Source organism: Moschus berezovskii, chromosome 1, assembly GCF_049115385.1.
Source record: "Moschus berezovskii isolate FMDL1 chromosome 1, NW_MosBer_1.0, whole genome shotgun sequence".
Lineage (NCBI taxonomy): Eukaryota > Metazoa > Chordata > Mammalia > Artiodactyla > Moschidae > Moschus > Moschus berezovskii.
The window spans coordinates 20,226,699-20,248,474 of NC_142460.1; the positions used below are offsets into that span (position 1 = coordinate 20,226,699).

The 21,776-nt window shown below is 40.5% G+C and overlaps 2 protein-coding genes across 8 annotated transcripts in view; one reads left to right on the plus strand and one right to left on the minus strand.

The window, feature by feature from the left end:
* SON (SON DNA and RNA binding protein) overlaps positions 1-4,738 on the minus strand; it is a 31,054-nt gene extending 26,316 nt beyond the window's left edge. For all 5 annotated transcript variants that reach the window (XM_055420954.2, XM_055420961.2, XM_055420970.2 and 2 more), the window contains exons 1-2: positions 4,581-4,738; positions 1,435-1,601 (exon numbers count right to left, since the gene is read on the minus strand). In XM_055420954.2, coding sequence (XP_055276929.2) covers positions 1,435-1,601; positions 4,581-4,657 — 244 coding nt within the window. In that variant the 5' untranslated portion in view covers positions 4,658-4,738. The remainder of the gene's footprint in view (positions 1-1,434; positions 1,602-4,580) is intronic.
* A 125-nt stretch (positions 4,739-4,863) lies between these two features.
* The window catches only part of GART (phosphoribosylglycinamide formyltransferase, phosphoribosylglycinamide synthetase, phosphoribosylaminoimidazole synthetase), a 29,720-nt gene continuing 12,807 nt past the window's right edge, over positions 4,864-21,776 (plus strand). Inside the window, exons 1-11 of one of the 3 annotated variants that reach the window (XM_055421030.2) lie at positions 4,864-4,945; positions 5,226-5,323; positions 8,425-8,610; positions 11,041-11,136; positions 11,841-12,015; positions 14,977-15,088; positions 16,061-16,129; positions 16,581-16,706; positions 18,488-18,575; positions 18,774-18,859; positions 19,007-19,175. In XM_055421030.2, coding sequence (XP_055277005.1) covers positions 8,466-8,610; positions 11,041-11,136; positions 11,841-12,015; positions 14,977-15,088; positions 16,061-16,129; positions 16,581-16,706; positions 18,488-18,575; positions 18,774-18,859; positions 19,007-19,175 — 1,066 coding nt within the window. In that variant the 5' untranslated portion in view covers positions 4,864-4,945; positions 5,226-5,323; positions 8,425-8,465. Of the gene's footprint in view, positions 4,946-5,225; positions 5,324-5,575; positions 5,734-8,424; positions 8,611-11,040; positions 11,137-11,840; positions 12,016-14,976; positions 15,089-16,060; positions 16,130-16,580; positions 16,707-18,487; positions 18,576-18,773; positions 18,860-19,006; positions 19,176-21,776 lie in introns of those variants that run through there. The other 2 variants (XM_055421048.2, XM_055421020.2) reach the window with 2 other exon arrangements.

Below are 21,776 nucleotides of genomic sequence, written 5' to 3' on the forward strand. Positions count from 1 at the left end.
GCTATCTGAAGACTGGCACCTTTGCAATACTTCTACAACTAAAGCCAAGGTTAAAGTTCTTATTATTGAATTTATTTTAGAATTACATTAAAATGTATTTTTCCTAAGTTCATCTAAAACAATTATTTTCTCCAGCTCTCAATATACAAGTTACTTTTAAACTACACTTACAGATGAACATCTTTCATGTTATTAACTACTAGAATTCCTAAAAATACATACACTAAGTAATTTTTGTGACTATTTCATAACCCCTATTTACTTACACAAGAAGCAATGTGGCACTGGCTTGAGAACAGACTGTCTGCTTTTGCATACTGATTCAATGTACCACTCAATTGCTGACACGGTCTTTCAGAGGCAGAGGACAAACTGAGTTAAAACATGCAAAGTACACTGAATAACGCCTGGCATCAAGTAAACCCTCAAAAATGCTAGGGAATGCAAAAGTGTGAGCAACAAACGGAAAACATGGAACCTAAATTCTCATTCATGCTGCATTCTAAGAAAAGTAACGCCTCTTCCTTTCACTACTCTTCTAAAGTTACTAAGAACTTAACTTACAACCCTTGAGGGATTAGGAACATTTCAATCTGCATATCTAAACCAAAAACTTGCTTATACTTTCCATTACTAGATGCGATTTACTCTAATGCCAGTATAAAATCTGATAAATCTTAGTGATCTCAGAAAAAGACCATCAGAAATCCATGTCATCAAGATTATCGAAAAAGTGAATCAACACATGACAAGACCTGTAGCAAGGCAAAACTAACCATTTTCTACTAATTGTTTATATTATGCACGAAATCTACATTACACTTCAACAAAAGTTGCTCGTCATGAATCTAAGCATGGCCAGTCTATACTATTTAAGCCATACTTAAAAAAAAAAATCCATAAAACGTCTCCCCCATTTCCAAAACTAAAAGATGGTCGATCGTTAGTCATTTCTAAGCACCAATTATTTAATCAGTTCCCCAAATGCTCAATATCCAGCAATGCTTCCTCCCCATTTATTGCCCCTTTAAAAGTAGATGCAAAAACAAGGTAATCTCTAAGCTTGAGCTTTAAAATAAAACTTTCCAGGGTTTTAAAATCATTACAATTTGGTCCAGACTCCTGTACCTTCCAAAACTTGATATTTACACAATTTTTCAATGAAAATTCATATTCAAAATCCTGGCACTGAGGCACTACAAGACTGAACCAAATACAGTTATATTCCACCATAAAGCAAACAAGTGCAACTGTACTGTCAAAAAATGGAAAAACAAACAGTCTTCAGTAAATCAGTTAAATTAAAAATTCAACTTACTGACGTTTTAGATCTAATGAACATCTTAAATACCCTGCAATCAGAAATACTATTATTTAACTATCAGCTGTTTTTAAAATTTTAGCTTTCAAGACAGGTAATTATCTCCAACTTACCTGGCTTATATCGTAATTCTGTATCTAAGACCCCAGAAAGTACTTCCTCTATCTTCTGAACTATGTCTTCATTTGGTAGGCTCCTGGCAGAGGCAGCTGCATCACCTGCCTGGTTTCCTTCAATAGGTGTGTTTGTTTCACCATTGAGCTGTCCTTCACTCCTTCCACTTGACAAGAAAAGTTATCAAAATTCATTAATAATTCTATCACGACATATAAATATTTGTAACTCAACTTATTAAAAAAACCTCATTCGTACATTTCACCATTTTGTATTTAATTTTGGATGATATTCCCCATCAATGGTGCTTCCTTAACACTACTTACAGTTGGCACATTTTTATTCTCATACAATTTCTTAAAGTTTTCAGAAGTGTTAAAGGTAAGAAAATCTTTAAAACAGGTTTCGAAGCTCTTCTTTTAAAATAAAAAAAAATAATAAACAAAATACTCCCCAACCAGCATATTTTTCTCAGGGTAAAAAAATTACTAAGATCACAATCACAAAACCAAAGAAAAACACATTACCTAACATTATGGTAAATGCTATAGTGACAATAAAGCTACACCTCTGGATGGATCACAATCACCATCAGCAATATAAAGGAACACAAATTTAGCCACAGACATTTAATCAAAAGTATAACTGGTAGCTTAAGATTAGGTTGAGACTGTTCAGTTACTGAAATGCCACAATATTGAAAAGAAAAATACACTTCCCTAATTTTCACCCAGTTACCAAAAATCATGTAAACCAATGCATTTATAGTAATAGTAAATGAATGAATCACCCAACATATTTTCAATTCACAGGAATAGAAGAATCTTGACAGAAGACACATTTTTATGTATCATTTATTTTTATGTCACTTGTACTATTTTGTACAAATTTACAAAACTTTTGAAAAATACTTTCACAACAGCATGTGTGACTTACTGTAACTTTAAGTTTTAACTAACAAAAAAATTCAGTAGCTGTCCATGTTATTAAAGAATATCTGGTTTTCTAATACAATGAATCATACAATAAATATTATTTAACATTTATTAACTATTAATTAGGGTCACATGGTTCTACATTTCTAAACTCATTTATCCCCACAAACTCTGAAATCAGCACTTTTGTTCTTATTTTTCAATGAGGAAAATGAGGCCCAGAGAAGACAAAAAAAACCCTAGCTGAAGATGACAACTATTAAACGGTAAAGCTGGCATTCAAAACCAGAGCTCTTACTCCTAGCCATCTATATATAAAACTTTAAAGCAATTTCAGTCACCTCACTCAAACCAATATACATTAAAAAAATGAGGAAAAAAAACTACAGCTCACTAAAATAACAAATAATCTTGACACTGATAATGTATAACGTTACTTGAAAAGACGCTGAATATTCCTCTAGTGATACACTGCTTTATCTAATTTTCTTCTTAGACTTTCTTCACATTTTTCCTAAGCACTTACACTGTGCTTACTAAAAAATCCACCGATTTAAAAATCAGAAAAGTAGGGATTAAAAAAAAAAAACAAGGCAGTCTATAAGAAAGTAATCATCTTAAAGCTATCAGGATGTTCATTCAACTACTGAAAAAGGGTGGAAATTTCAAGGCACGTAAATATCAATACAATCCTACAATAAACAGAATTCTATGGAGCCCAGAAAAATGTTCCAAAGCCTACTGAAACCATGATAAAAGTTCACAATATACAGGTGAAAAAAAACAACCAACCCAAAACAAGATGATCACATTTCACAAAACACGTGCATCTGTATGCACAAGAAAAAAAAATTAAAGAACATAAAGATCAGTAACCATGTGTTTTAAAATTCGTTTCTCTATTTTTTCTAAACTTTCTACAACAATAAAACTTGTAATACAAAACCTAATTTTTAAAAGGTACAGAAACAAGACATTACAGTTAGCAAACACAACTACTTATTGCATGCAACTATTAAAGTTTCCAGGAAAATTCTATTCCCTTAGCTCAGGTCGTTTCTCACCATCCTAAAAATAACTAGCATACAACAAAATTTCAAAAAGCAACTACATCAATGAAAAGATATATTTCCCACTGAAAAAACAATGCATCACGCAAAGAATTCCAGCAAACCTTTATCATTGCCCCATAACCTTATGCTAATTGGAAAGTTCAATTTACAACTGAGTTTCCGGCTAATTTTCAAATTCATCTCACGTTTGATTCTGGCTCTCAACTTTCAAAACATAACTAACAATGCTTTGAACTCGGAACAAATGTTTACGTTATACAAAGTAAAAATACAAAAAGACAACCACTAAATAACAACATGACCCACGCGATTTTCCTTTCTGAGTAAGCAACTATTTCTTCGTAAGTCTCTTCCCGTTGAAATTGTGTGGAACCAAGGGTAAACTAGTAGCGATGACAAAAATAGCGTGTTGGTCAAATATGTCCATTGGGGCAGAGGGAACAAGAATATTTAGACCAACACACGAACTGCACTTTCCGCTTGCTAAATTTAGTAATTATAGTAATTCAAAGTTTCCTTCCATCCTCCTCTTAAATATTGTCAAAATAGTTAATGTTAACTTGAACTGTTTTAATTTAAATTTCTAATCTCTCAGACTATTTAGAATGCTAGCTGGTGGAAGCCACAGGACATTAGGACCCAAATAATCTTCTCGAAGGATCCCGACCCCCAAATGGTCCGAAGCTTGCAATAATAAAGCGTATTTAAGATTACTCAAGAAACGGCCGTTAGACCCCTTTCCGGTCAAAGACACCGGCCGGCGAAATCCGCGGAGGCGGAGAGGGGGAGGGGAAGCGCGGCGGCAGAGCTGAGGAAGGAACTAGGCCCATCCCTGGTGGACAAGCAGGCCTACAGTAGCTAGACGGTAGGGGATGCCCAAACAGGACAGAAGGCTGAGCATCTTAAGTCCGTTCTTGAAGAAAGAGCCTGGGATTACCTCGGAAAGGGCGAAGTTCCTCGCCGGGAAGGGAGGGAGCGGATGGGGGTGGGGGGGCCGGAAAATGGATCCCAGGCCCAGGCGGGGCTGTAGCCGGGCCTGAGACGAGCAACGACAGCGTCTCCGAAGAAAGGTTCCATGGAAGGCCCCGTGGGGTCCCAGCGGCCCTTTGGGAGCAGAAGAGTCTGAGGAGCGCTTACCTTGAAAGCTCCTGTTGAATTTCCCGGAATTTACTGACCACGAAAGACCTAAAAATCTGCTCGATGTTGGTCGCCATGGCGTCCGCTCCGTTCTCTCAACTCCTCCTCACTAGTCCTCCAGGCTCCCAGCATGCCTCGGGAGGAGGCGCAGCGGCCAATTCCGTCTTTCGCCGTCCTGATTGGTTCCTGTGGGAGAGCCCAGACCGGCACGCTCCGCCTCCGAACCTATCAGCGAGCACGGCCCCGCTCTCCTCCGCTGTTTCTGAGCGTCTGGGGTAGAGCTGCTGACGTTTGCGCCGCGCACGACTGTGTCCGCCATGTTAGTGACTGACGCAGGCGCCATTACAGGAGAAGTCTCTCTCCAGGTGGCTGTGTCAGCTTCAGTTGTTAGTCTTCAACAGCGTTCCAGGGGGAGGGGGGATTTAAGAGGCTTACTTTAGTCACTAACCACCCGAGATTAAATTCCGTGAGGAAAGGGAGCGGGGAGGGCGACAGGGTGCTCCAACATGTCTCCGCGTTTCGGCAGGGGAGATCCATCCGGGAAAGCACATTATCAGCGCCAGCCCACCGTACGAAGAATAACGTTTTCATCCCCCCATCTCTCTCCCATGGCATCCTATAATCAGACTTTTTTTTCCATTTTAGCTTTGGGCCAGAGGTCACGAGCTAGCTGAGCTCAAACCCTGGTGCATCCTAATCTCGTCAGGAGCCAGGCGCGTCACGAGACTTTTGCACGGTAGCCGGTCAGTTCTGATTCCTAAGCAACACACAAGTATTTGAACATGGGTTTAGCATTTTGGCCCTCCCCACCCTCCTCAGAGCTCAGGAGGTTCTGGGGGGGAAGAATAGAGATTTTACGTGGCACCTGGTACCACAGAATTAAACACTGTAAACGAGTAGGGCTTAAGAGATTTGCTCCGGAAGGGAGGTTCAGCCGCGCCCGAGAGCGGGAGGGAATCGCTCTTGATTACCTCGGGGTGGGGACCACGGGCCGCGCCAGCCAATTGGGGAGGCGAAGCCAGTGGCGGGCGGGGCGGCAGGGGCGTGCGCGCCGAATTTCGCGCGCCCACTTCCGGCGCGCGTGGCGTGCGTCCAGATCCAGAGCGCTCGGCGAAGGTCTAGTCGCGGGCCCGAGGTCCCCCTGTATCGCCGGGTGAGTTTCTTCCGCCTCTCAGTAAAGTTGCTTTACGGTTTGGTTTGACGGATTTACTCTCAGGCATGAGATGAAGCTGTCTGAACCGGTTTGGCTGTAGGAATTTTCATCTTATTTCTACATGCCATGGGTGAAGGTTGGCCATGTACTTTTTCAGTTTTAACAGGTTTACAACTGGTCTGTCATTTTCTCTGCTTTAGGTGTCGGGGCCCTTTTTGTACCTTTATCCTTTTTTTTGTATGTCATGCACCAGAATTGCATATTTTCTTGTCAGTTCCGTCCTTTGTCTCTAGCAGGTTACTTAATCCCATTTTGTAGTTGGTTTCTATTTTGTGTTATTCACCAAGTCTTTTGAAATGGCTTTTCTTGGCTCTCTAATTTTCTGTTATGTTATCCATTTAGAGGACTGAGACCCACGAAGGTTAAGTCCCTCCAGGTTTCCCAGCTAGTAAGTCTTAACCCAGTGCCAGGTCCTCTGACTGAAGGGCTCCTAGCCACTTCTGGATGTACATTCCCTCATTCTGAGTCCTAAAACTATTTCAGAGATCTACTGCGATAATCCCCTCACTGCCCCTGTAATTCACACTAATGTCTTCTCTAGATTTAAAGTTATATTTATTTCAAGTATTTCAATACACATGGCAAGTCTGTGTTTTCCATTAACCGTTTTTCTTTCCGAGATAACTTAGTAACTTTTTTTCTTCATATTTTCAATTGTATCTGAAGCAAAATTGCTTCTGTTGGAATCTCACCCTCTGATCTGTGTTACCTGCAGCAAGTTACTTAACCTAACTGAACCTCAGCAAAGTGGGCATATAGTAATCCTGTCTACCTCATAGAATTTTAAAATTAAAAGCATTTAGAGTGGCATCTGGCAAGAAGTGCTCAAGAAGTGTTTTCATATTATCAACTTCGATTTTTCTTTAAATATGTATTCCTAGTATTTCATCAGTAACTGATTTCAGTTTTTCCTGTTAGCGGTTTGTATTCTACATAATTAGATGTCTTCTGAAAATTAGTAAATGAATATGACAAATATGACAGATTATTCACTCTTTTGGCTTTCTAGAATTTCTGTCCCTGAAGCATCAGTTTAGACAAAAGTAATCAAATGTAGCATGTTAGCATTCTTTTACTACTGAGTGTATGCAGTTGTACTAATTACTTATTAATAAATGGCATTTCAATTCTTACTATGCCTCATAAGTCACATTCTTAATTCCACCTTGTAACCACCTTGTAAGATGCATAGAAATTGAGTTGCAGACAGTAATAGCTTATCCAAGGTCACATGCTAACTTCAGTGAAGAGATAGTTGCCCATCATGCTGAGGATCAAATGCCAGAACTAAGTGAGATTTGTTTAAATTTGATTTTTGCCTTCTCCACCAATTTCCTTTGGGAGGAGGGGGCTGCTGCATCCCCTGGGCTTAGCTGCCCTTTGGCACATGGGATCTTCGTTCCCCAACCAGGAATGGAACACGCATCCCCTGCGTTGGAAGGCAGATTCTTAACCACTGGACCACCAGGAAAGTCCCTTTGCCAGTCTTCTAGCATATTGCACTGTTTTTGTATTTCTGGCTGCATTGGATCTTTCTTGCTTTGCTTTTGCTTTCTCTAGTTGCAGAGAGCAGGGTCTACTCTTTGTTGTAGTGCATGGGCCTTTCATCGTGGCTGCTCTTGTTCTGGAGCAGGGGCTCTGGGGTGAGGGGCCCAGAAGTGCTCCCAGGCTCTAGAACCGCTAGCTCAGTAGTTGTGACACACACGCTTAGTTGCTCCAGGGCATGGGGTCTTCCCATAACAGGGATGGAACCTGTGTCTCATGCACTGGCAGGTAGATTCTTAGCGGCTGCACCACCAGGGAAACCCTGCACCAGCTTCTTAAATGGGGATCAGCAGACTGTAGCTCTTGGGGCCAGTCCTTCCTACTACCTGTTTTTGTCCAGCTCACTAAATAACAATAATTTTTATGTTGTTAAACGGTTAGGGGGAAAAAAGGAAAAGTGATATTTCTATGACAGCTATGCAAAACTCAAATTGCTATGTCCATAAATAAAGTTTTATTGAAACATAGCCACACTTAATTCTTTATAAATCTCTTACAGCTTCTTGTTGCATAGAACAGAAATAGGCAAACTATGACCTACAGCCCATGCCTGTTTTGTGTAAGTTTTTGCTGAGCATAGCCAGGCCACATTGTCTCTTGTCCAAGGCTGCTCTTTGTGCTACAATGGCAGAGTTCAGTAATTGCAACAGAGACTATATGGCTATCAGAGTTTATTTATTTACTTGGCTGCATCGGGTCTTCTTTGTGGCGCACAGGCTTCTCTCTAGCTGTGGCGCTCGAGCTGCAGCACAGTAGTATATTGTGCACACAAGCTGCACGGCATGTGGTGTCTTAGTTCCCTGGCCAGGGATCAAACCCATGTCCCCTGCTTTGGAAGATGGATTCTTAACCACTGGAACAACATTAAGACTTACTTTTAACTGAGGTTTGATGATTATTAAATCTTCTAAAAGTGAAGCCCTAAAAAGGGTGACTGTTCATAGTTTTTGGGTTTTTTTTAAATCAAGCTCTCTAGGCCAGTCTCCCTTATTTCTAAAATACCACGGTAATCCTTAAGAGTACAGTCATATTTCTTAAATTATGAATCCCAGTTTAAAACGGTCAACTGTGGTTTTCTTTCTGCAGCTTTCATCTTCCTGCTGAATTCCTGCTTTGCAGATAGCTCTATGGCAGCCCGAGTACTTGTCATTGGCAATGGAGGACGGGAACACACACTGGCCTGGAAACTTGCACAGTCTACTCATGTCAAACAAGTGTTGGTTACCCCAGGAAATGCAGGCACTGCCTGCTCTGAGAAGATTTCAAATACCGGTAATCACTTTTTTTAAGTAAAAGTGAACAATTGTAAATGATAAACTGTCAACCACATCTGTTCTTTGTAAGAGTCAATCACTGTTCAGATTTGAATGTTTTGCTTAACCCAAAAATGTATATGGTAATTTGAATAGTTGCCATATGTTATAAATTTAAGGTATCCTGTTGTTCAGCGTATAGCACTTCCTTACCTTAGTTTAAACCTTTAAAACATGTCTTATAAGAAAGTCACAAAGCACTACGTAATACAGATTCAAGGTGTTTGGGTATATATTTTCGGGAATGAAAAATTGAGCAGTGCTATTAAATGTAAGTTTTGCTAATTCTTATTCCATAATAGATCTCAGCCTTTATCTCTTCCACTGGTAAATATAAGAAGGTGATCAATTCTTAATTAAGTCGCTCAGTCGTGTCCGACTCTTTGCGACCCTGTGGACTAGTCCTCTGTCCATGGGATTCTCCAGGCAAGAATACTGGAGTGGGTTGCCATTTCCTTCTCCAGGGAATCTTTCTGACCCAGGAATCAAGCCCAGGTCTCCCGCATTGCAGGCAGATGCTTTAACCTCTGAGCCACCAGGGAAGCTTGATCAATTCTTATGCTGCTTTAAACTCTCCCATAACTTCTAATAGTAGTTAGCATAAAACTCAAACTCCTTACTCTTGCTTACAAAACCTGTTGTGATCTGGCCTTTCTGCCTTTCCAGCCTGATCTTTTGTATTTGTTTTCTTTTTGCAGTGCTCTATCCATGTAGTCCTGGCAGTTTCCCAAACAGAGCTGCCTTGCACTTTGTTTTCACCCCCAGCATGACTGGCACCTCATCATTCAGGTCTCAACTTACGTTACCTCCTCAAAGAGGATTTTCCTAAAGTGAACTGTTACCTATGTCTTCTTTTACTTTTCTCTTGTCTGTCTCTTATCTTCACTTCCCTCCTAGAACAGAAGCTCTAAAATGTAAACTCCATAGGGCAAGGAACTCGCCTATCTGATTTTGCACTGCATGGACTGTGCCTAGTACTCTGCATGGCATGTAGTATTTACAGGGAGAACATAGATCCAGTGAGCCACAAACTGGGAGAAGATGATTGTGTGCACGGGACCACAGATGAGAGATAAATAAGAAAATAGCTGCTTCCCTGGGATCTTAGCTCTGGGAGTGAGGATTTTTGTTTTTGTTTTTAAAGTATTAGCATATTTTATCTAGCTGCAATTGCTGTTACACGAACCAGCCCATGAAAATCTCCCAAGATTGTCATGAGACTTCCATCACTTGTATTGACAGGTTAGATGTGTCATCTTCCTTTGCTGTGCTGAGGTCGTTGGCTCTGCTCGGCCCAGTTGTGTTTGCACTTACTAACCCAGAGTTCATGGTACTCCATCCTTATCCCGCTCAGGCAGTTTCTGTACACTGAGAACTCTATATTTTCTGCACTTACTCCCTACATATCACAAACACCACATGTGTACAGAGTAATTCAAGACCTCAGCCAGATTAGGAATGGTGGCCCAGATACAGTGAATTGGAAGAGTGCCTATAAAACCAACTCATGCTCAGTATATGGTTGATCCCACTACTACTAAGAACTCTGCTGAGAAAGAAGATTTACCTCGTTGGTAGGTTGGGAAAGCGAAGAAGGTCATAAAATCACCTTTCTATTCTTACCTTAAACATCTTTGCACAAAGAGCCCCTGCCTGGCTTAGTCAGAAATAATTTACTTCTCATCAGATTTGCCTAACATTATTAGTTTGCTTGGATAGTCATAACCCAGCATTCCCATAGTGAAATATAAGCATCCTAAGTGTCCGTTCCGTTCCGTTCCGTCTCTCAGTCGCGTCCGACTCTGTGACCCCGTGGACTGTAGCCTACCAGGCTTCTCTGTCCATGGGATTCTCCAGGCAAGAATACTGGAGTGGGTTACCGTTTCCTTCCCCAGGGGATCTTCCCAACCCAGGGATCAAACCCGGGTCTCCCGCATTGGAGGCAGATGCTTTAACCTCTGAGCCACTGAGTGTAGGGACCCTATTTGTGTGTATGCCGTAACTCAGTGACTAGGACAATTATCTAGCACATAGTAATTTTTAGTAAATTTTGAATGAAAGACATTTAAAAGGCCAGTTTCTGAGTATATTCTCTAATACACTGTTTTGATTATAATCAACACAAGTGACATGAACGCTACAGGCAAGAGAGTACAGCTCTTGGGAAACTTGACTCAGTTCTCTGTCACTGTAGTGATAACAGAGAACTCAGCTACTCTGCTCTGAATTTCTCATGGTGAAACTCTCCTGCACCACCAACAGAAAATCAATAATTGATAGGCATACCAGAGTACAGTACTTAGACTTCAGCAAGACACTTACTTACTATACCTTAAACAAAATATGTTCGTATAAACAAGATGGGTTTGCTTCTTTTCTCTTTTCACAGACATCTCAATCAGTGATCACACTGCCCTTGCACAGTTCTGCAAAGATGAGAAAATTGAATTCATAGTTGTTGGACCAGAGGCACCTCTAGCCGCTGGTAAAGTTCATTTCAATTTATTGTTACGGTTTATACTGTGCCAACAGGAGTTTAGAGATCATCTAATCTGATGTATTTTATAGATGAGGTTTCCTAATACAACATTACCTTAGGGAAAAATTTTCACCCTCTTGAAATTTATGGATTCTAGGATTTTTTTTCTCCCAAGCATTACTATTGTGGATAATATAAATAAATAATAATATGAGTAAATTTGAATGAGAGATCAAATTTGCAGCCATGAGAAATATTTTGTTTTTATTCTGCTCTATCCAGATATTGGAATATCACATACATTTTGTTGTACTTGAATCATCTGCAAGTAGTATTTTGTTATATCCTATAGAAAACATGAAAAATGTTAATGTTTTCTACTCGCTGCCATCTGCCTTATCTCAGTGTGAAAAGAAAAAAGTGAAAGTGAAGTAGCTCAGTCGTGTCCGACTCTTTGCGACCCCCGTGGACTGTAGCCCACCAGGCTCTTCCGTCCATGGGATTCTCCAGGCAAGGATACTGGAGTGGGTTGCCATTTCCTTTTCTAGGGATCTTCCTGACCCAGGGATCAAACCCGGGTCTCCCGCATTGCAGGCAGACGCTTTACCGTCTGAACCACCAGGGAAGCCCTAGATTTAGTCTAATCTTAATTCTTCAAAATGAAAAGGCCCTGCAGAGACCTGACTAAGGCTGCTTATTTCCATCACTAGGAATTGTTGGGAACCTGAACTCTGTGGGAGTTCGGTGCTTTGGCCCCACAGCAGAAGCAGCTCAGTTAGAGTCCAGCAAGAGATTTGCCAAAGAGTTTATGGACCGACATGGAATTGCAACTGCAAGATGGAGAGCTTTCAATAAACCTGAAGAAGCCTGTGACTTCATTATGAGGTAGATAGAAGACAGCCTGTGAAGGGCAGTTGTCTTGTTATCTTATTATGATATTGGAATGCATGAGTCACTGTTACAAGTTTATAGTAAGGTAATTCTAGGGGAAAACTCATAGAATATAGATTTCCTTTTTCCAACATCAAAATAAAATGAGATTCACTCTTGTGGCCTTGTAGAACAATAAGCTTTTTAACAATTCTGTTGAATAGTTTATAGGGGAAAAGGATACATTTGGTTCTGTAGTCATACACTGTTAGCCAGATTGACATAGTGGCATCTTACAACATAAAGGCTATGGATTTTTTTTTCATAAATAATAAACTAGAGAGAAGAATCATCACTTGGCCTTCTGCCACCACAGTTCAATCCTAAATCATGAAATTAAACATCCTGTTCTTTATTCTATGGAAAACATTGAGCAATAAATGAATGTTGGAAGATACATACCTTTGCCTTTTTTTTTTGTTGACACACCTAGCTACGTGGTATGTTTTAGTGTTCAGTTACTCAGTCATGTCCAACTCTTTGCAACCCCATGAACTGCAGCATGCCAGGCCTCCCTGTCCATCACCAACTTCCAGAGTTCACTCAAACTCATGTTTGTTGAGTCGGTGATGCCATCCAACCATCTCATCCTCTGTCGACCCCTTCTCCCGCCTTCATTTTCCCACATCAGTATCTTTTCATCTGAGTCAGTTCTTTGCATCAGGTGGCCAAAGTATTGGAGTTTCAGCTACAACATCAGTCCTTCCAATGAATATTGAGTACTGATCTTTAGGATGGACTGGCTGGATTTCCTTGCAGTCCAAGGGACTCTCAAGAGTCTTCTCCAACACCATAGTTCAAAAGCATCAAATCTTCGGCACTCAGCTTTGTTTGTAGTCCAACTCTCACATCCATACATGACCACTGGAAAAACCATAGCTTTGACTAGATGGACCTTTGTTGGCTAAGTAATGTCTCTGCTTCTTAATATGCTGTCTAGGTTAGTCATAACTTTCCTTCCATGGAGCCAGCGTCTTTTAGTTTCATGGCTGCAGTGATTTTGGAACCCAAGAAAATAAAAGTCTGTCACTGTTTCCAGTGTTTCCCATCTATTTGCCATGAAGTGATGGGACCAAATGCTATGATCTTAGTTTTCTGGATGCTTAGTTTTAAGCCAACTTTTTCACTCTGCTCTTTCACTTTCATCAAGAGGCTCTTTAGTTCTTCTTCGCTTTCTACCATAAGGGTAGTGTCATCTCCTTGTCTGAGGTTATTGATATTTCTCCCGGCAATCTTAATTCCAGCTTGTGCTTCATCCAGCCTAGTGTTTCTCATGATTTACTCTGCATATAAGTTAAATAAGCAGGGTGACAATATATAGCCTTGACCTACTGCTTTCCCGATTTGCAACCAGTCTGTTGTTCCATATCCAGTTCTAACTGTTGCTTCCTGACCTGCATATAGGTTTCTCAAGAGGCAGGTGAGGTGGTCTGGTATTCCCATCTCTTCCAGTATTTTCTAGTTCGTGATCTACACAGTCAAAGGCTTTGGCAAAGTCAATAAAGCAGAAGTAGACGTTTTTCTGGAACTCTGGCTATTTGGATTATCCAGCAAATGTTGGCAATTTAATCTCTAGTTCCTCTGCCTTTTCTAAATCCAGCTTGAACATCTAGAAGTTCATAGTTCACGTACTGTTGAAGCCTGGCTTGGAGAATTTTGAGCATTACTTTGCTAACGTGCTGCTGCTGCTAAGTCGCTTCAGTTGTGTCCAACTCTTAGCGACCCCATGGACTGTAGCCCACCGGGCTCCTCCATCAATGGGATTTTCCAGGCAAGAGTACTGGAGTGGGTTGCCATTGCCTTCTCTGTTGCTAACGTGTGAGATGAGTGCAATTGTGTGCTAGTTTGAGCATTCTTTGGCATTGCCTTTCTTTGGGATTTGGATGGAAACTGATCTTTTCCAGTTCTGAGGCCACTGCAGAGTTTTCCAAATTTGCTGGCATATTGAGTGCAGCACTTTCACAGCATCTTCTTTGAAGATGTGGAATAGCTCAACTGGAATTCCATCACTTCTACTAGTTTTGTTCGTAATGATGCTTCCTAAGACCCACTTGACTTTGCATTCCAGGATGTCTGACTCTAGATGAGTGATCACACTATCGTGATTATCTGGGTCGTGAAGATCTTTTTTGTATCATTCTTCTGTGTATTCTTGCCACCTCTTCTTAATATCTTCTGCTTCTGTTAGATCCATACCATTACTGTCCTTTATCGAGCCCATCTTTGCATGAAATGTTCCCTTGGTATCTCTAATTTTCTTGAAGAGATCTCTAGTCTTTCCCATTCCATTGTTTTTCTCTATTTCTTTGCATTGATCTCTGAGGAAGGCTTATCTCTTCTTGCTATTCTTTGGAACTCTGCATTCAAATGGGTATCTCTTTCCTTCTCTCCTTTGCCTTTCGCTTCTTCTCTTATCAGGCCTTCTCAGACAACCATTTTGCCTTTTTGCATTTCTTTTTCTTGGAGATGGTATTGATCTCTGCCTCCTGTACAATGTCACAAACCTCCAATCAGTAGTTTCGTTTTAGTTATTCTTATTTATTCTTTATTCTGCATTGAAGTTTATTGTTTTCTAGTAGCCAGATTCCTTGAATGCAACAATTTAGTTACTTTGGGTAAGTCTCCTGGATCTCCATGCTATATTGCTGCTATTTTTTCCCCCAAAGATTTGTGGATATGCTCTCAGGGTAGGTGAGAAAAGCAAAATCATATGTACCATATGATCACAGGTAACTACAGAGAAATATAGAAGAAAAGAACCCTGACAGGAAGTCCATCAAAATGATGTTAGCTGTTTTTTTTTTTCTTTCTGCTTTTTAGTTGTTGTTATAGCATATCATCACAAAACCTGAAAGTGTTTTAAACTTTTGAATCAGAAGGATTTACTGACTATTGAAACTTCCTCTGTCGTCACAGTGCAGACTTCCCAGCTTTGGTTGTGAAGGCCAGTGGTCTTGCAGCTGGGAAAGGAGTAATTGTTGCCAAGAGCAAAGAGGAGGCCTGTGAAGCTGTCAGGGAGATTATGCAGGTAAGTTGATCCTTCTGAAAAACGTTCATGATTTTCTAGTCACACTGGATAACTACTCCCAATTTTGCAAATACTTACAAATTCTTATCCTCAAGATGAGGAAAATGCATGGTAGTTACTATTCATAATACTATGTATTATAATTCATCTCTGTAAAAACAAGTATCTGTTCTTGGTGGCTCAAGTCTAAGAAAAGTGAACAATGTTAATATATATTGCTTTTTATTTAAATATATATATCTTTTTTCTTTTAAAAGAAATATTTTTGGCTGCATTGGGTCTTCACTGCCACGCACAGGCTTTGACAGCAGGCGAGCTGGCGGGTGGCCACTCCTCACTGTGGGGCCCGGGCCTCTCACTGCGGTGGCTTCTCCTGCTGAGGAGCATAGATTCCAGGCACATGGGCTTCAGCAGTTGCAGCACACAGGCTCAGTAGTTGTGTGCGTGGGGCTTAGCTACTCTGCATCATGCAGAACTCTCCCAGACCGGGGATTGAACCCGGGACCCCCACACTGGCAAGCAGATTCCCAATCACTGGACCACCAGGGAAGCCCCTAATTTTTTGCTTTTATGATCCATCTTGGTTGTTTTGGGTTTCTCTATCTTTTGGAAATCTGCTTTCACAGACACTACGGTACAATTACTATAACCAAACATAATTGTAATCGGAAATAAGAGTTAGGAAGTGATGATGAAAACATCTGTTTTTCTGTTGCCTTATTGAACCTGGAAAGGTGGCTACCCAGGAGGGTTCTGATGATGTATTCATTTCCTCTGTACCAGTGCTAACTCTTCATCGTTACCACTTTAAAAATAGGAGACATTCATATGTTCCTACGCGGCTTTCAGAAAGGGAAAGAGAAATCATAAACTAGTGCATTGGTTCATTATACAAATGGTGCAAAATGACAGCAGCCGATTAAATAAGTAATGAAAGCTTATAATTTCTCTTTGTTTTTTATCTCCAATAAGGGTAAAGCTTTCGGAGAAGCGGGAGAAACAGTTGTCGTTGAAGAACTTCTTGAAGGAGAAGAGGTGTCTGTATGTATATCCATCTTTTGCACTTGTACAGAGTATACGCTGTGTTATCTGATCTGTGATCCTGAAAAAGGCTTGATTTGTTCTGGTTGCTTCAACCAAGAGCATAAACTGATCAATACAAAGGAATTTGTATGTTTTTAATCACCCCTAGTGTATCAGTAGGGGAACTGGACTTATATCACACATTATTTAAAGAGGGGGAAGGCTGAACTGTTTTACTTTGGGGAGTAGCTTGACCTGCTCCTTGACCAGCCTAGCTCAAAAATTACAGATCTTTCAGAATTGAATATACAAAATCTTTTGATACTTGATCTAGGAAAGTTATTTATGTTTTAAATCATTTTACTTAAAAAAAAAACTAATTGGAGTTAATGTATGTATAGTTTTCCTTATGAAATTTTTTCAACTTTTTGGCATCGAAGGTTAAGTGGACTATTTGTTTTTTCTGCAGTGTCTGTGCTTCACTGATGGATGGACTGTGGCCCCCATGCCCCCAGCCCAGGACCATAAGCGATTGCTGGAGGGCGATCAGGGCCCCAACACAGGGGGAATGGGAGCGTACTGTCCAGCCCCTCAGGTAGTCATCGTTTGGTCTTTGCAAAGAACTCTTAAACACTTCCTTTTTCTGTGTTTTTTTTTTTCTCCTGTAAATGACATTCAGTTCAGTTCAGTTGAGTTGCTCAGTCATGTCCGACTCTCCGCAACCCCATGAATCACAGCACACCAGGCCTCCCTGTCCATCACCAACTCCCGCAGTTCACTCAAACTCATGTCCACAGAGTCGGTGATGCCATCCAGCCATCTCATTCGCTGTTGTCCCCTTCTCCTCCCGCCCCCAACCTTCCCTAGCATCAGAGTCTTTTCCAGTGAGTCAACTCGTCGCATGAGGTGGCCAAAGTATTGCAGTTTCAGCTTTAGCATCAGTCCTTCCAATGAACACCCAGGATTGATCTCCTTTAGAATGGACTGGTTGGATCTCCTTGCAGTCCAAGGGACTCTCAAGAGTCTTCTCCAGCACCACAGTTCAAAAGCATCAATTCTACGGCGATCACCTTTCTTCACAGTCCAACTCTCACATCCATACATGACCATGGGAAAAACCATAGCCTTGACTAGACGGACCTTGGTTGGCAAAGTAATGTCTCTGCTTTTTAATATACTATCAAGGTTGGTCATAACTTTCCTTCCAAGGAGTAAGCGTCTTTTAATTTCATGGCTGCAGTCAGCATCTGCAGTGATTTTGGAGCCCAAAAAAATAGTCTGACACTGTTTCCACGGTTTTTCCATCTATTTCCCATGAAGTGATGGGACCAGATGCCATGATCTTTGTTTTCTGAATGTTGAGCTTCAAGCCAACCTTTTCACTCTCCTCTTTCACTTTCATCAAGAGGCTTTTGAGTTCCTCTTCACTTTCTGCCATAAGGGTAGTGTCATCTGCATATCTGAGGTTATTGATATTTCTCCCAGCAATCTTGATTCCAGCTTGTGCTTCTTCCAGCCCAGCGTTCCTCATGATGTACTCTGCATATAAGTTAAATAAGCAGGGTGACAATATACAGCCTTGACGTACTCCTTTTCCTATTTGGAACCAGTCTGTTGTTCCATGTACAGTTCTGACTGTTGCCTCCTGACCTGCATACAGGTTTCTCAAGAGAGAGGTCATTACTAATCAGCAAATTGGTTTTCCTGATAAATGAAAAATACCTTATGGTCTCACTCTGAAACTAACCTTTTCTAAAAGCCTTTGTAGAACTAACTTATGTCAGGATTAAACAGATCCTTCCAGCCCCTCCTTTCTACACCCTGTTTTTACCCCTTGAGCCAATTATAATCTGGAATTAATTATGCATCTTTGGATATCCAGGGCCCAACAGTAAGTGCTCAGTAAGAGTGGGTGTGGTGCATCAAGAAGCAAGTCAGACTATCATTTGTTCTTCTCTTTCTACTATAATGGATAAAGTATGATTCCACATAATTCTGGGACAGTTTTATGAAAAATCTGCATTGAGTATATTATAAATAGCACTTAGAAACTCACATTTCCTTTCACTGATGAGAGTTATAATTGTTTGGGCTAATAACATGGTGCCTTTTTGATATTTTTCTTAACTAAAAGATTAAAAAACAAACATGGTTTACTTTAGAATTTATGTATTAAAATCACCATTTGGTGAAAATAATTTTAATAGGAAAACTAGCTCTGATTTCTGTAATTAATTTTATAAACTCTAGATTTTCAACTTACAGGCGTACAAGGTATGCAGACTATATTGGAAGTATACAAAGGAGCCTCAATGTGGGTGAGGACTTTTTTACTTTAATACCAATTGCATTTAAATATTTCTCTGTATTCCCCAGGTTTCTAAGGATTTATTGCTAAAAATTAAAAATACCATTCTTCAGAGGACAGTGGATGGCATGCAGGAGGAGGGTATGCCGTACACAGGTAAGCACATGTATGTCTTTGTGGACATGATTCATGGAGGAAGTTTACAGCATTTTCTCTTTTTTTTAAACCACCTTTTGATTGACCACTGTTGTAACATTGGTTATGGTCATTCCAAAACCTCGAGTCTATATTCTAAGTTTCATAGTCACAATACAATGTCTGCATTAAAGATTTTTTTTTTCTTGTTTAATGAAGGTGTCCTCTATGCTGGTATAATGCTGACCAAGAACGGCCCCAAAGTTCTGGAATTTAATTGCCGTTTTGGTGATCCAGAGTGCCAAGTGAGTAAAAAAGATGTGTGCTATTTTAATCTTAGGATTTTTCAGCCTTGAAATAATAAGAAATATAATGCAAATTCTGGTATTTCAGTGAATAAAATGTCCCAGGAGAATTGAAATCTCTCAGTTGTCATATTGTGTTTTTTCCAGGTGATCCTCCCACTTCTTAAAAGTGATCTTTATGAAGTGATTCAGTCTACGTTAGATGGCTTGCTCTGTACATCTCTGCCTGTTTGGCTGGACAACTGTGCTGCCGTAACTGTGGTCATGGCAAGTAAAGGTTATCCAGGAGACTACACCAAGGGTGTAGAGATAACAGGTGAACATCAGAGAATGCAAGGTTGGAAGACAATGTGAACAGTACTGCAGTAGGCCTTTGCTCCCTGTAAGGATGTGAGGCCATCAGTAACTTTTCAGGGGTTCTTAACATAACTCTGTTGCTTGTTGCTTGGATATGGGTGTCCAGATACCTAAAATTGCTGTATTTAGGAACTGCTATCCATTTCCCTTTCTGCACAATGAAGACTTAAGTGGGCCTAGCCAAGTTTCCGGAGAATCACCCAGTCCTGCCTTTCTCCTCCATCTTCCCAGAACCAGTAAGATAATAGGAATATATCAGAGTCAGAGGAACATTAGTATAAACTACATCAGTTCAGTTCAGTTCAGTCGCTCAGTCTTCTCCGACTCTTTGCGACCCCTTGAAGCACAGCACGCCAGGCCTCCCTGTCCATTACCAACTCCTGGAGTTTACCCAAACTCATGTCCATTAAGTCAGTGATGCCATCCAACCATCTCATTCTCTGTTATCCCCTTCTCCTCCTGCCTTCAATCTTTCCCAGCATCAGGGTCTTTTCAAATGAGTCAGCTCTTTGCATGAGGTGGCCAAAGTACTGGGAGTTTCAGCTTCAACATCAGTCCTCCCAATGAACACCCAGGACTGATTTCCTTTAGTATGGACTGGTTGGATCTGCTTGCAGTCCAAGGGACTCTCAAGAGTCTTCTCCAACACCACAGTTCAAAAACATCAATTGTTCAGTTCTCAGCTTTCTTTATAGTCCAACTCTCACATCCATATGTGACTACTGGAAAAGCCATAGCCTCGACTAGACAGACCTTTGTTGACAAAGTAATGTATCTGCTTTTTAATATGTTGTATCAAGGATGTTATAAATTTGAAATGTAAATTTCAGATTTCAGGGTGTGATCTCTGATCACAGATTAACCCCTCCTCCAGTCTCTAGTATACCCCACAGTCACTTTGATGGCAGAATTAAAGCAGTTTCAGAACTATAGCATTCTCTTCTGTTTCTCTTTATAGGAGGTGGGGCATCTATCAATGTAACCAATTTATATATATAAGTCAGTGTTTTAAAATGGTAAATAAGTTCCAGACACCCTATTTATTGTCTTACCCAGACAGGAAGTCCATTGCCCTGTAAATACCACACATGGTAACTGGGCAGTTAGGAACTGATTGCCTTTTAAAACAAAGAAAGGGAAGGGATCTTTGTATCGGTGAAATTTCCCTAAAGTTTTAGTGACAAGTGTAATAGGTTATGATGCCCCAATATTGGATGTTACTGATACCACCAGGTCAGGAAGCAACAATTAGAACTGCACATGGAACAACAGACTGGTTCCAAATCGGGAAAGGAGTATGTCAAGGCTGTATATTGTCACCCTGCTTATTTAACTTATATGCAGAGTACATCATGAGAAACGCTGGGCTGGAGGAAGCACAAGCTGGAATCAAGATTGCTGGGAGAAACATCAATAACCTCAGATAGGCAGACAACACCACCCTTATGGCAGAAAGTGAAGAGGAACTAAAAAGCCTCTTGATGAAAGTGAAGGAAGAGAGTGAAAAAGTTGTCTTAAATCTCAGCATTCAGAAAACTAAGAACATGGCACCCGGTCTCATCACTTCATGGCAAATAGATGGGGAAACAGTGTCAGACTTTATTTTTTTGGGCTCCAAAATCACTGCAGATGCTGATTGCAGCCATGAAATTAAAAGACGCTTACTCCTTGGAAGGAAAGTTATGACCAACCTAGACAGCACATTTAAAAGCAGAGATATTACTTTGCCAAAAAAGGTCCGTCTAGTCAAGGCTATGGTTTTACCAGTAGTCATGTATGGATGTGAGAGTTGGACGGTGAAGATGAATGCCAAAGAATTGATGGCTTTTGAACTGTGGTGTTGGAGGTGACTTTGGAGTGTCCCTTGAACTGCAAGGAGATCCAACCAGTCCATCCTAAAGGAGATCAATCCTGGGTGTTCATTGGAAGGACTGGTGTTGAAGCTGAAACTCCAATACTTGGCCATGTGATGCAAAGAACTGACTCATTGGAAAAGACCCTGATGCTGGGAAAGATTGAAGGCGGGAGAAGAAGCGGACGACAGAGGATGAGATGGCTGGATGGCATCACCGACTCAATGGACATGGGTTTGGGTAGACTCCAGGAGTTGGTGATGGACAGGAGGGCCTGGCATGCTGCGATTCGTGGGGTCGCAAAGAGTCGGACGTGACTGAACTGAACTGATACTACCAGATACTTGGGTATCTATGACTAAATGCCCCTATCTTTACAAACTCCAAGAGAAGACAAAATATTATAAACCACTGTACTTCAATTAAAAACTTTTTTTTTAATTGATACAGAAAAAATTTAACGTTACTAAGAGAGAAAAGGAAAAGGACAAACTGAGGCTATAAAACATTTTTAGAATTCAGAGGTTATCTTTGTATGAATTGTCCATTGCATAATTTAGAAAATATAATTTAATAATATTTAAAAAGGAAAAGCAACCTTAGCTAGTTGGCTGTGGTAAAGCAAAAAAATTATTTTACTCTTCAGTAAAAAGTGATCAGGATTTATTTATTGATGTTTAAGTTTTTTACTTTTCAGGAGAAAATAA